Genomic DNA, 14,647 nt, shown 5'->3' with positions numbered 1-14,647 from the left:
TGTCACACTGTCCTGCTGGACTGTGATTGGTTAATTGCTCAGGGATTTTTGAAGTTTTCTATCATTCTTCAAATGCAGCACATTTGCGGGGGCTGCGCTCGCCTCCCTGGCTGCCCAGGTAGCGTTCATTGTTGGGAGATTTGAAGCGGGTGAGTGTTGCTCATTTACCACAGCTAGACCACTCGGCCTGCCTTCTGGCTCATGTTAAACCTGCTTTTTTTTTTTTTTTCTTTTTAACCAACACTGTTAATTCAGAGCGATTTCGCTCATATGCAGCCTGATTCACAGGAGGGAAAATGCACTGAAATCCTGATTGTCCTCCTTCTGACCTGCTCGTATTTTGTAGAAGTTCCCGATGCCCTCAGAGAAACAGCACTCCAGGCCCTGTAACGTGAAAGGCCTCCTTATCACACTCCCAGCAAGTTACTCCCTGCTGTGACCCGCCGCCTCTGTTTCTGCACTCACTCTGCCCTCTAGTGTCTGTCAGGAGGCAGTGCACTGATTACTGAATAAAAATCCATTTAGACTCCCAAAAGGTAGAAGACAGTAAATGGGCCATTTTTCTACCATTTTCTGAGACAGCCTTTCATCATTTCAGCACATCTCTTTCTAGTGTTTTCTTATTGTAGCCTGAGTGGTAATGGAGCTCTTGACTGGAGTTCAAAATAGAAGTTGGTGTGGAAATCTTCTTTCAAGGTCTGTCCCCAAACTTTCCCTCTTTTTTTCTGTTTTTTTCCCTTTCAGAAACAGCGAGAGAAAATGACAGCAGCAGATCATGCTATGTGCCCTGCTATATCACATATATACACTACATCAACAAAGAGTCATCATCCTCGACCAAATATCTTCAGCCAAGCAAAAAGCAATGATGAACATTTACAGTCAAGCATACGATTCCACATAACTTTATATGTTCTTTTATGACGTTTCTGCACCACAAGAAAAGTCTTAACAACTATTGAATGGATTGTCATGAAATTAACAGAACACACATTAACCTCCTGGATTAACAGAATCTGGACTTCCACATAAGGATTTATCATGCAGGCCACTGCTGGTGGGACTGATGTTTATTGTCTCCAGCGGAGGATTTTTTACCTCTTGTGACACTGTCAGGTTGTTTATTAAGTATAGTAACTGGTGTTTAAAGCCCTGAGCTGTAGCCTGTTGACTGCATCATCATTCCCCTTAGGAGCCAGGGCTTTCTCATAAGAGTACAGCTGCTGTCGTCACGCTCTGGAACACCATCAGCCCCCCCATCTCAGACCAGATTTACAGTAGCTGATGAAAACATCGGTCCACATATGGGCCAACATTAGCTGCTTTAGCTGCACTGTGCTAAATTAGGTATTCAAGGACAACTGTTTGCTAAACTGACTCAAGAAGGTTTAGACATGTGGGCGACTTCGTCAGTTCTCAGAGCTGATGGATATTACCCCTCCCAGTGGGGCGGGGGGGTCAAGGTCCAGCATCACTGAACAGAGGTGGTGGCCTTTGACACCAACTATCAGCTACCTGTAGCACAGTTTGAGATCCCTTCCCCGGTGATTCAAACCCCCACTCACACCTTGACCCATGTGACTTTAACCCATGTGTCCCATGTATACCACATGATGGCAGGGTGGGGGCAATGACTCCCGGGATCACCTTCAAGGTGTCTGTCTGGGGGGGGTTTAATAGAAGCATTGAGAGGTGAAGCATCTTCTTGAAGCTAATAAGAAGTCCACCTGCCTTCAACTCGAGCATTTAAACTTCTCAGCTATAGTAGACCTGCCCGTCTAAGCAGAATTACTTCTTCAGTTCAGTCGGTGCCCCAGCACAGAGCTCTGAGGATCACCCTTATGTGATCTACGTCTAACATGAGGTATAAACTTCGAGTCATTTCCAGTAACCGACTGGTTTTAAGTAGTTTCAGTTTTAGATAACAGATATAATTCTTCTGATTCTTTACAGAAAAACTTTTACAGTGTCTGCTGAAGAAATCAGTTAAAATCTTGATGCAGCTGTAATGAACTTTATGACAAATACCCAGTTATCAATCTCATTCTACATCCTGTATAATGACAATAAAAGGCATTCTATTCTGTTCTATTTATTTTGTGCGTTAGCTCGCTAACCCTGGCTTCTCAGACTGAAACAGCTTTAATCCTGTTCATAGCTGCACATTCAGGCTTTAAGTGAAACACAGCTAAAAGGAGAGCCAATATTGGACACAAATATGTGACGCTAATAAGCTGATATTTAATTTGTTTTTGCCTCTTTGCAGTGGGAAAATGCACATTTTTTAAAAATATTCTGATTTTGTCTGCTCAACTATATATGGTGCAATAATATGTCTTTCTATTGAAAGAAAATGTCCGCATATTGTGCATCATTATACATTTTTAGTTTCAGTTTGAGTTTGTGGCTGCAGACCGATTGGCTGGCAGCCAGATGTGGAGACAACCTCAGCAGTGATTTACTGTTTCTTACAGTCTTATTCATGGCAACGACTTCAAGGAACAAATCTCTGTGAAGCACTTCCTCCTTTCATGTGCATTTCTATGGGCAGCTCGTGATAAGTAAACAGTGGCTATAAGAGAAGCTGGAAAAGTTGTTAGTTTAAGGTTCGGCTTGCTGGGGGATAAATGGCTTTGCACAGCAGACAGCAAAAATCATTAGTGCACTGTGTTACAAGCTGCTGTTAATTCAAAGGACATTAATCAAATCAGGGTGCCTGTGTAAGGGTACATTTCACTGGGTGGGTCATTAGACCTGCCTTTGGAAAACTCAGGAGTGATTTCATGTGGGATGAGTGGCCAGCGAGGCCGGGTCTTTGAATATATATTTTTAATCTTGTTCTTTTTTAGTCTTTTGCTAGTGTTGATTTTCTCTTAGTTTATTTATTATTTATGTGCTGGCACTGAGAGTAAAAGCTGAACCTGTGCTTACAGGGATTTTTAAATGATTAAATAATGGCAACAACAAGGTTAAAAAGTGAATTATAAATTTCTCTCGCAGCCTTCAACATGACTTTTTAGACACGTCTTCATGCAGCTGGTAACACTTGTTGCATTTAGCAAAGGTAAAAATCTGAGCAGCACGTTTTTACCTTGAACAAGGCCCCAGCCCAGTTTCGATTCAGTCCTGGTGTCTCAAACGTTCCCCCCGACATATCAGCCACAGGCAAATTGGTTTCAGTTCGCTACAATCGTATCAGTATTTACTTTCGCCTGACTGGCTGCTGGTGCCGCGACGATATGGAGCACCCACCCCAACAATGCTGTCATCCAGTATCGCTTAACAGCCTGGCAGAGGCATAGAACAATATTTAATCTGTAAATGTTGTTGCTTCTAAACTGAAACCATTTCTACAAGTCGAACATACAGTTTAGTGAAGAATAATGCTCAAAATAAATCTTGAAAGTACCATGTTAATGCAATCATCTAAGCTGATAAAGCAAAACTGTTGTGGGTGCAAGCACATTTTAATGCTTTATTTCAGACTGCTGTTTCTTTTCACTTCTCCTGGGGAAATAGAGTGAATCAACACAGTGGAAAGCCTGAGTGCTGCCTTGGATGACAGACAGCAGTAATCAGCAGTAAGTGGGAGAAGCATATTTACATCTCACAGCATCCTGCCTGCTGCTGACACATACCAGGCTTCCCATCTTCACGACACGGCTGAAACCAGCATGCCTCGTTACAAAATACCACATTTTGTAAAATATTTAGAATAAAGGAAAACAGTCGAAGTACATGGCAGCAAAAAAAAAAAAAAAGATTTTTCAGTTATGACAGCATTTTTCTAATCTTTAATTTCCAACATGACAAAAATAAAAATTAAGTTACGTACTTCTTATTATAACCAGAAGTACCTTTCTCATTTTTACAAGATCATCTTCATGACATTTTTTAGATAATTTCTTGCTGCATATTGTTTTCTTCATTATAACATAGTTATGACAAGAGTAAATACATCACCAAAGATTTTATCAAAACTGACGTGTTCAGTTAGAACTTTTCCTTTGTAGCTTAAGAGTTAAAGTCGGTATAACAAGAAATGTTTGTATTTAGTATGTTACTAAATATAGAAAATATTTATTCAAGGACAGTTTTTTTTTTTAACCTTATTAGCTTTAGTTGTCTTCAGGGATAATTCTCCACTGTCGCCAAGTGCTGCTCATAAGGGGTCGTTCTGACTGTTGGGTTTCCTCTGTAATTATTGTGGGGTCTTTGCCTTACAATATAAAGCACCTTGAGGCGACTGTTGTGATTTGGTGCTTTATAAATGAATTGAATTGAATTCTTGAAAGCTCTTTGAAAGCTGCCTTTTGTTTTGTTCTCTGTTGTGGTCAGAGTTCTCAGGAGGCCAATCCATGACTGATAGTCTTAAATTGTGTGTTGCCTATATTGCATTGACAGTGTGTTTGGGATCATTGCTGAAAATTGAACCCATTGCCAACAAGATGTTTTCCAGGTGGTTCTGTGTGGTGGATGAAAATTTGATGGCACTTTTCTCTCTTCATAATTTGATCAATTTTAACAACATCTCCAACACCACTGGCTGTCCTTGAAAGTAAAATAAACAGAAATGAGGGCTGGCTCAAGACTCAAGGGCTCAGAGTGCTGTATCATTGTGCTTACATATCATGCAATCATGATGATATACTTTCAAATCATTTAGCTGGAGCCTGAACGATGCTCATCAGTTTTGGATGGTAGCATGCTGGCTAGTTCACCTTTGCAAGCCAATGGTGCTATACTTCCTTGGTAAGCACTGATTGGCTGAATTGGTTGTTGCCCCATGGGTCTCATGCAGATGTTGGTATCAGAACAACAACCACTTGGCAAAACCATGAAGCGCATATAACGTGATGATTGAATGTTAAAGCACTACTCGTTTTCCTGACCTGTGATTTAAAATGAGATGTTCTGTAGTTCTGCGGCAAGCTGATGTTCACAGGGACCTCTGCAGTTGTTTTCTGTAAGTTTGTGCTTAGAAAGCTAATCTAATGCTAGCATTACAGCTAGCAAGCTTAAACCACAGCCTATGGGCTAGCTGAATTCTAAGAGACGCATGCTCACATTTGGGCCTTTATTTGTAATCACTGTGCTTTGTGATCTCTGACGGTGCGGTATTGAGGTCCAACTGTGAGCACACACCTCTCTTCAAGAGTATCAGTTTTTAGTAGAATGGGAGGCAGAGCCTTCAGCTTTCAGGCCCCTCTTCTGTGGAACCAGCTCCCAGCTTGGATTCAGGAGACAGACACCCTCTCTATTTTTAAGATTAGGCTTAAAACTTTCCTTTATGATCAAGCTTATAGTTAGGGCTGGATCAGGTGACCCTGAACCCTCCCTTAGTTATGCTGCTATAGGCCTAGGCTGCTGGGGGGTTCCCATGATGCACTGTTTCTTTTCATTCACCTTATTTACTCTGTTTATACCCCACTCTGCATCTAATCATTAGTTATTATTAATCTCTGGCTCTCTTCCACAGCATGTCTTTTTTTCTCCCCCCTCAGCAGATGACCCCCCCTCCCTGAGCCTGGTTCTGTTGGAGGTTTCTTCCTGTTAAAGGGAGTTTTCCTTCCCACTGTCGCCAAGTGCTGCTCATAGGGGTCGTTTGGACTGTTGGGTTTTTGTGTAATTATTGTAGGATCTTTACCCACAATACAAAGCGCCTTGAGGCGACTGTTGTGATTTGGCGCTATATAAATAAAATTGAATTGAATTTGAAATTGAATTGAAACTCGTGTTGCAAAGTCTCCACAATCTTGACTGTCTTGTGCCGTTGTGGATGTTTGCTGTTTGCTTATCATTTTCTAGATAGTAGCAAATGTGTGCAGTCTGTGGTGTAGCTGTTTATTAACTGCCTCTTTCCCATAGATTAGCTGTGTAGTCCCTGTTTCGGGCATGTTCTATATTTTGGGTTTACTTTTGTATAACGTGAAGGTCTTTTGCTCCTCTTGCTGAGCTACTGTTGCTCAAATCGAACCAACCCAAACCCAAACAGTCCAGTAGTAAGAGTGCTCACATTCTCTGCAGTGACACATAAAGTAGAAGAAAATACTGCAGACATGAAGAGTAAAAATATGATTTTCATGGCATGACTAAAACATGACCTTGAGTATTGTTAATCTAAAATGAAATAAGTGGTCTAACTTTATTTCAACACTCAGACGTGCTGTGCCCGGCAGCAGCTGTATGAGCACACCTTCAAATTTCCACATTTCAGATTTGTAAGCCCGTTTGTGCACACTCACAAACACACCTCGAATCCTGTAAACAATGCTCAGAGCATCACATCATGACCGCTCTTTACCAACATTAATCATCACTGATACTGATACGCTCCACCCAGCTGCTGTACATGACTGAGCTGAGTGCAAACAGATGGAGTTAGTGCAGAAGTCCTTTTACACTTCATACTGGACGATATCATAATCAAACACGGCCACAGCGCTGAGGAAAGGCTGAGCTGAGACGGAGTCACACGGAGTTGTTTCCAGCAGCAGAAAGAAGACGGTGCCATGGCAGCCACGTTGTGTCAGGGGTTAGGCTTCATTCTGAGTTTGATAGGGATAGCAGGAATAATCGCTGCGACAGGGATGGACCAGTGGGCCACGCAAGACCTCTTTGATAATGTCGTGACGGCCGTGTACTCGTACTCGGGCCTGTGGAGGTCCTGCGTTCAGCAGAGCTCCGGCTTCACAGAGTGCCGACCGTACTTCACCATTCTCGGCCTGCCAGGTATGTTTTTAAACTGTTAATACGAACACATTCAGGATTAATGGGATGAGTTCGGCTCATGGGGAAAAAAAGCTGGTGGTATGAAATGCATGTAGGCAGTTGAAGTATTACTTTAGAAAGAAGAACCATCCAAAGAACCACATTTGGCCTTGTTTCCTTATACTGATGGGAAAATACTGAAAGGTCAGTCAACACTCACTCTCGAAAAGAGGGGAAGCTCCCCTCCCCACAGTTTCCCGAAACCTGGAGGCACGTTAGGTAAACATCTGATAAGATCAGGTCCAGGCGGAAGCATGTATAAGAATAAGCAGCACCCAGACACTGCCATTTCATGACTCCCTGACTCTGGTGGTAACTTAGTTTGAGCGGGACGTCTAAAATGGCCGCCACAATGATTCAGCTCATCGGGTTCATGTTGTCCGCGTTAGGCCAGTTCTTAATATCGGCTGCGACAGCGATGGACATGTGGAGCTTACAAGACCGATCTCGTACAATCATAACAAGTGTTTACACCTATTCTGGTTTATGGAAGTCGTGCGTAGGGACGGCGTACGGCACCACACAGTGCCGGCCTTATTTCACCATACTGGGCCTGCCAGGTAAGAGAATTACACTGCGAGAGAAAAAGACATTTATCAAATATTTCTCCACGTGTCAGATTAAGGAGAGCATTTTCTAAAGGACCTTGGAAGGTACTTTGGAATATTTGGGAGGTTTTAGGGCAGATTTTCTCCATTTCCACCCCCACCCACCACTATCTCCACCACCCCTCGCATAAAAATGCAGTCGACTGCAGAAAAGATGGTGTCTCTCCAGAATCAAATAGAAATTTGATGAGACATCCAAAGCTTAGCTGAGCAAGCACAAGCTTTACCAGAGTGTCACACAATGTAAAGTACATTTCCACACTCTGTACTTAACAGCTGAATGTAGTGTAGAGCATATTGTATATGAGGTCTTAAGGGATTAAATCTAGAATAATACAGGTACAATATCTGAGGCTGCTGAAAGATGGCATTTAGTTCAATATGTTTCACCACATGCTGCTTTGATTTATGTGTGCTGGAAAATAACTGTAATGTGCTTTTTTTCTTCCTTTTTTTACATTTTAATTGAAAGTGAATGCCGTGAGCACCGGGCTTTTCCAGCCTCTGTTCATGATGCACATCACCGTCACACTAATAATATTTACCACTGCTCAGCTTTTGACCCCATTTCAGACACTTTTTTCTACTACTGCTAAACTTCAGCTTACTTATTCCTGTACGTGGATGGATTCTTGTACTTCTCTCTGTTTATATATATATATAAAAACATGTTATATATGGTTATAATTATATATATATATATAATTAATTCTTGATTGTATATGCTGTAAAGTGTAAAAAGATCTGCTTTTGTATTTTAGTTATTTTAGTGAAGGTTTAGAAATGTAATTAAAAAATCAAAGCAGTTCATCTCATTTGTTTGAGTCAGACCTGATTTTTAATGACCTGCATCACGACATCCTGAACTCTTTACTTACGATTAGAATTAGTTTCTACTGTGTGACTTGTGTTACGGTGGCCATGGTCAAAAAAGTACTCAGAAGTAAAAGTACATAACTATAATCAACAAAATGCATCAAAACTTGAAGTAGTTTTTAAAGAGTCACGCTGGATTTTCATATTATTGATATGATGGATGACTATAAATGATGTGGAGCAAACCTTAATTTGAGCCTTTTTCATATACTGTTAGGTGTTTAAATCATATTTTATTTTTTGATCACATTTTTTGTGTGTATTACTTTTAGTGCACAATAATTGAGGCTGCACAAAGCACAATATCTCCTTCTAAAATATACAGAAGCACATTAGATTAACCATAAAGAAGTTATTTTTTTTTAATTTATATTATTCTCAGGTATGTTATAATAATAATACATAATCTTAAATATTTTTTCATCACTAAGACCCACAGAAGTCATAACAAGATAAAAGCTCCATGCTTTTATTTCCAGTAGAGCGGTGTGTCAGTGAAGGACGTGAGCTCAGGCTGCTTTCAGCCGCGCCTCATCGGCAGGTTACGAATCTGAGAAGCAGGTTATGCAGTAAAAACGTGTTCTAAATTTCATAACTTGGATTTGCAGCTTTGCTCCAAGCTGTCCGAGCCTTGATGATTGTTGGGATTGTTCTTGGCGCGATCGGCTTGCTGATCGCCATATTCTCGCTCAAGTGCTTGAAAATGGGAAATATGGAGGACAACCTCAAAGCCACCATGACTCTGTCGGCCGGGATCATGCTTCTCCTCGCAGGTACAGGTCACAAGATTCAGCCCTGATATTGAAGCAGAATTGTTTGGTATGAATTCCAGCATTTATTCTGATTTTTTTTAGGTGTCTGTGGGATTGCTGGGGTGTCAGCCTTTGCTAACCTGATTGTACAAAGTTTTCAGTTCACTACATACGCCAGTGGATTCAGCAACACTGGTGGACTAACAGGAACTCTGACTCCACGGTAAAGATGAACTGAAGCTAGCATATATACTGCCTGCTAAAGTAATTTTGGTAAAGTTTTACCTGAATAACTTTAATCTTTCAGGTACACGTTTGGCCCTGCACTCTTTGTGGGTTGGATCGGTGGTGCCATCTTGTTCATTGGTGGTATCTTGATGTGCCTGGCCTGCCGTGGAATGACTCCAGAGAAGAACCAGGGGTAATTTATGACTCTTTGTGATTGGTAGGGACAGTAGCCCCTCCGCTCATGAACAGTAAAATATGAGAAATCTGTGAAATAGACTCCATAAGCAAAATGCTGTAGGGACACAGATTATATTCTCAGTCTTTGATGTATCCCGTGGTATCCCTCAGGTACGATGGGATGGCCTACAAAGCTGCATCCCAGAGCGCCATGTACAGGTCCGACACCAGATCTCGGCCCGTCTACAACGACTCCTACAAAGCTCAGAGCATGGACGGGAGGCAGGCGAACCAGAGATTCGACTACGTCTAGAAGCCCGTCTGCTTTAATGCGTCTCATTTAAAGTCAGCAGCTCTGTGATACTCAGCATTCATGGAAAGAGTGGTTCTTATTTTTTTATTTCTCTTGACTCTAAGTTGGTAGAAGTTTCAGGTCTAATTTTGTTACTTTTTCAAATGTAATCACAATTATCAAGTTTGTGTTGTATATGTTGCGCGCATGTCTGTATTAAATAAAAGGTGATTCCTACTTTGTCTAACACTAAACTCACGAGCACAGCACATCACACTTCAATAAAAGCAGCGCACACACAAAGGTCACGTCTGATCCCACAGGGAGGGTTGTTCACTGCACAGATTTCTGAGCAGATTGGTTGTTAATATAATAAATGTGCCCAGTAATGAGGCATTAAGACACAATCCAACAACTGCATCACTGTTCTATTATTGCCCATTATTCTGTCTCAAAGACCCATAACTGCTGGTGTAACGGGGATTTAAGGTATGTGATGTGCTTGCCTGTTCAAGTGAAACATGGAGGTGAGAGCAAACTCAGCAGAGTAGTACTACAGTTGTGAAAAACTAGTACTACAACGACTCTATGTAGTGAAAGATTACATACACTACATCCCTTACTGCTTCCATAGGAGTTGAGAGAGTATGTAGCAGCCAAATGCTAATCAGGTGCACTTGATTAACTGCTCTATAAAAGCAGTTTGCTGGTCAGCAGTCGGGAGTGTGTTAACACAATGCCTCAATCTTCCCAGAAGCAAACGTCACCCCAAAGTCAGACTGTGCTCAGAGACGTCGCAGGAGCTCTACGGGCCTCAGTCAGCATGTTGAATGTTGAAGTTCACAGATGAATTAGACAAACACTAAACAAGTATGACTTCTTCGGAAGTTTTGCCGAGAGAAAGCTTTCCTCTCTGAAACAAACACGGCAGCTCGGTTTAGGTTTGCAAAGACACATCAGACACACACATACTGGACTTGCAGTCATTGCATCAAGCATGAACTCCTCTGTATACCAAAATATTCTCGAGTCAAATATGAAGCCATCTGTCCGACAGCTAAAGCTTGGCTGAAACTGGGTGATGCAACAAGGCGATGATCTCAAGCACAGCAGCAAATCTACAGAAAAGAATGATGCTGCTGCAACGAGCCAAATTGCAGACCTCGACCTGACCGAATGCTGGTTAGACCTGAAGAGAGGTGTGCATAAATGATGCCTACAGGCCTAAATGAACTGAAGAAAGAGTGGGTCAAAGTTCCTCCACCACGATGTGATACTCACACAGAAAATTATTATTTAAAGTTATTGTTAAAGTTACTGAATTATGGGCTGTGCTTGGTTTTCACAGGACTACACAGAGTCATGCGAAGAAATCTACATATAATGTAGTAATTAATTTATGGCTAGTGCACCAACAGCTCACATTTTTCATAAGCTTGCGTTGAAGTTTTGACAGTCTGAAGGTTTAGCATGATTAAATCCTCTGCACACTCTGAAATATGTTCACACTCGAAGGAAATGCAGAGGAAAATGAAATTACATTCATCAAAACCAAAACAGTTCATTTCTGCTTTCATGCACGTGATGCTCAGACCATCTGAAACAAACACTCATATTGATTATTGTGTTGTTTATCCTATTAGTGTTATCAATGGAAAATGCAGTGGTCATCAGTTACATGTTATCTCCTGCCCTGCAGCACCTCGTGATAAATAAAATTATTTTCAGTATAATTGAATGAAGTCTGCGGCTCCCCTCAGACAGATGCTTTAGATCTTTGATAGAGCACAGCTGTCTGCTGCTGCACTGGATTAAATCCAGGGAAGAGAGTTTCAGTGATTTGCATGAAGTCACATTTCTTGATAATTAAAATTAATGGAGGTAATAAGAAGTAGCAACATTTAAAGTGAGTCATTAATTGTTTTAATTCATTTTTAAAGGGCGTTACTGAGACAGTGTGACAAACCTTTTTAAGCTCCTGTTCTTCTTCAAACAGCAAGTAAAATAAAGTTTGAATGTTTCGAATGTTTCTTCATCAGCTGTGAAGTAAATGTAACTGTGCTGGGATTGTAAAGTATTGCTCATGCAGTATTCATTTACTCCCTGTGAACAGTAATTCGGTGCATTCACAGTCTGAAAGTTAACAGAATGATATTGATGCTTTTATATTACAGCAGCTCTCTGCATTTTTGTAGTCTCAGTCTCTCACAGTCACGGTGCCGTGCAGATCCCTGCAGCTCAGCAGCTGTGGACTGATCTGCCATTGTGCTTCTGATTACAGTAATGTTACAGTTTCCCTGACACACAGAAACTGCTGATTACTCCAGAGCTGAGTACATTAGCTGATTGACAGAAAATTAGCTTCTTAAATGTGAATATTTGATCATTTTGCAGTTTTCTGTGGTCGTAAATTTGGAAGTTTTGAAAGTTGTTCACACAACTAAAGAAGTCTGTGTTGGTGCATTTGGGGTTTAAAGACTAATAATGGCTGTTATTCAAGTTTCCTGGCGTTGCATACACTGACAAACATCACTGGCTGCAGTCTTGAAGTTGACTAAATAGACTGAGCTCCACTGATGGTCCAAAAACTAGAAATCTAAACCTTTGCAAAGTGGAGCATGGAGGGCCCATCATAACTCGTAGTGACCTAGAGTAGGGTTCCACTCACATTAGAAAAATGGAGCTCATCTTGTGGAGCCAAACAAACATGGCTTCATATTTGGACCTCTGGCTCCACCTACCGGCTAAGATCTGCATGACTGGTCTGTTAATGAAGTGTTCAGTCATCGTTGGTGTGTCGCCCCGGGTCCTCTGTTGTCTCTCAGCTGTTGTTCTTTTTCCCTGATCACTCTGAGACTCTGATCCGCTTCCTTGAAAAATAAGCACAATAACAAAAACATTTTGGTGCTTTCCCTTCGCCTGGTGTTGGAAGCACTCCTGATTTCAAAATATTAGGACCATAAATTAAAAACTGAAAAATAACACAGTATAATGGAAAATCCATCCATCCATCCATCCATCCATCCATCTGTCCATCTTCTACTGCTTATCCAGGACCAGGTGTGACCAAAGCACACTGACATACTAAACTCAACTAAAAGTCTAAACACTGGACACGTGGAGCTCCACATGACCATCATAGTTCATTTACATTTTAGTAAGAAAAGGAAAGCAAAGCAAAATGCAAAAAAACAACAATAACTGCATTTAGTACTATTTAGTATTTAAACTACTCAAAGTACACAGATTGGCTACTTTTTGTTGCTGTTGTTAAACCGGTCCTGTCCGGCAGCTTAAGCGAGCAAAATTATTGTCTGCATGCTCTGTTGTGCCAAACACCACTGCTGTGCCAAGAGAAGCTGTATTGTAGGCTCCTCTTGTTAGTTTTTTTCCCTTTATTTTCTTTATTTGAGTCCTTATTTACAAGTTTAAATGGGATGGCCCAACAACACCGGAGCCGACAGGCGGGATCAGCCACATTATTAAAACCCTCTGCCTAATATTGTACCGCTAAAACAGCTGTAATGAGTTGCTGAGTGGACAGCAGAGCCCTCTGAAGCTGTCCTGTCATGTATGACATTAGGATGTTGGGTGGGGTTCCTTTGGGTCCTGTGGGCTGCAAGGTGGGGCCACTCTGGGTCGGGCTATTTCTATTGTATTTCTATTGTATTCTTGAGATGCTCAGTATTGTTATCAGTGTAACTGTTAGCACTTAGCTGTAGTGTGTGTGTGAATGTTGTATAAGAATCCGTCCATTTACCATTCTTTAAACATCTTCTAGGTTCAAGGCTCACATTAAATGAGCTCTTAAACAGTTTGAGTTCATAAAGTGGAAGCTTCAATATCCAACAGACAAGAAGAGAGCTGCAGGTTACCTGCTCTCTCCTCAGTTCTCTGATAACACAGTTTGGTATCTCCACACTCTTCCCCACTCTCAGCAGACAAGGAAGTAAACTTATCTGAGCACGGTGCCCCTGCAATCAGACTTCTGTTTGACCTTTGAGGTGTGTCAGCTCTGTTACCCCACCTCACGCATGTTATCAAAAAAGTATGAGTTCTGTCAACAACATGAACTTCTGCTGACATTATTATCAGTACAATACCTACAAATGTGCTGAAGCTATGTTCACATCACCTGTTGGCCCTCTGAGTAGCTACAACACTGTAAAAGTCCAGTTCCTTTATAATAATCTCACACAGGGACTTAACACAGGAGTTAAAGGTTTCATTCGCCTCTGTGTTTGACTGGGAAGAGGCCTTATAATCTGCACTATATCAGCTGTGTAATGTAGTGGAAAACTGAGGGTAGGTTCTGCATTTTAATAACTTTGAGATGGAGATATGAGATAAGTTTCAGACAGGAGGTGATAGATCAGAGACAATTAAGAGATTAAAACAGAGCAGTGAGATCTGCAGAAGGTTTGATTGTATTACTGTGTCGTGCATACAGTAAAACAATAAAATGAAACCACAGCCCAGAGCAACATGAACTGCAAATAAAACTAAATAAATAACAATAAACAACCTGTGATTTTTTTTTTACAAGCTTTGGAAACATGGATATCCCAAATTATTAAACAACCATTCATTATGTCATCGTCAATTAAACGTTCATCGTAGTTTTGCTTGATTATAATATTTGTTCATAATTTGGGCATCAATTAAATAACTTTACAATTTCTATAAAGTAACTTTCATCTAAAGGAAAAAGGTCTCTTTGATTTCTGCTTAATTTACAACTTTTATTAGATTAGATTAGATTAATTTAGATTAGATTCAATTTATTGTCATTGCATATGTCACAAGTACAGTGAAAAAAGAGCATACAGTATGGTAACAGGAGCAGTATATGTACAGAAGTGTAATAAAATACTCAGTCCAGGGGGTTTAGTGAGTGCATGTGTGAGTGAGGGGGTGGAGGGTATCTATAACGTTTTTAACCT

General features: G+C 40.9%; 1 protein-coding gene across 1 annotated transcript; it reads left to right on the top strand.

Annotated features, from left to right (window-relative positions):
* Nucleotides 1–6,512: 6,512 nt before the first annotated feature.
* Nucleotides 6,513–9,725, top strand: LOC115779507 (claudin-18-like). Its single transcript, XM_030728207.1, has 5 exons — nucleotides 6,513–6,732; nucleotides 8,864–9,028; nucleotides 9,110–9,230; nucleotides 9,315–9,428; nucleotides 9,584–9,725. The coding sequence occupies exons 1-5, from the start codon at nucleotides 6,513–6,515 to the stop codon at nucleotides 9,723–9,725; spliced, it is 762 nt and encodes a 253-aa protein (XP_030584067.1).
* Nucleotides 9,726–14,647: the final 4,922 nt, after the last annotated feature.

The sequence above is a fragment of the Archocentrus centrarchus genome, chromosome 4, assembly GCF_007364275.1.
Source record: "Archocentrus centrarchus isolate MPI-CPG fArcCen1 chromosome 4, fArcCen1, whole genome shotgun sequence".
In the NCBI taxonomy this organism is placed as follows: domain Eukaryota; kingdom Metazoa; phylum Chordata; class Actinopteri; order Cichliformes; family Cichlidae; genus Archocentrus; species Archocentrus centrarchus.
Note: the sequence above shows the minus strand (reverse complement) of the source record. Positions and strands in the feature narration are given on the sequence as shown.

Bases quoted from the DNA above. Each gene is read 5' to 3' on its own strand.
- LOC115779507 (XM_030728207.1), top strand. From the start codon at position 6,513: ATGGCAGCCACGTTGTGTCAGGGGTTAGGCTTCATTCTGAGTTTGATA. The intron at 6,733-8,863 runs GTATGTTTTTAA...TTGGATTTGCAG, and splicing joins CACCATTCTCGGCCTGCCAG to CTTTGCTCCAAGCTGTCCGA. The intron at 9,429-9,583 runs GTAATTTATGAC...GGTATCCCTCAG, and splicing joins ACTCCAGAGAAGAACCAGGG to GTACGATGGGATGGCCTACA.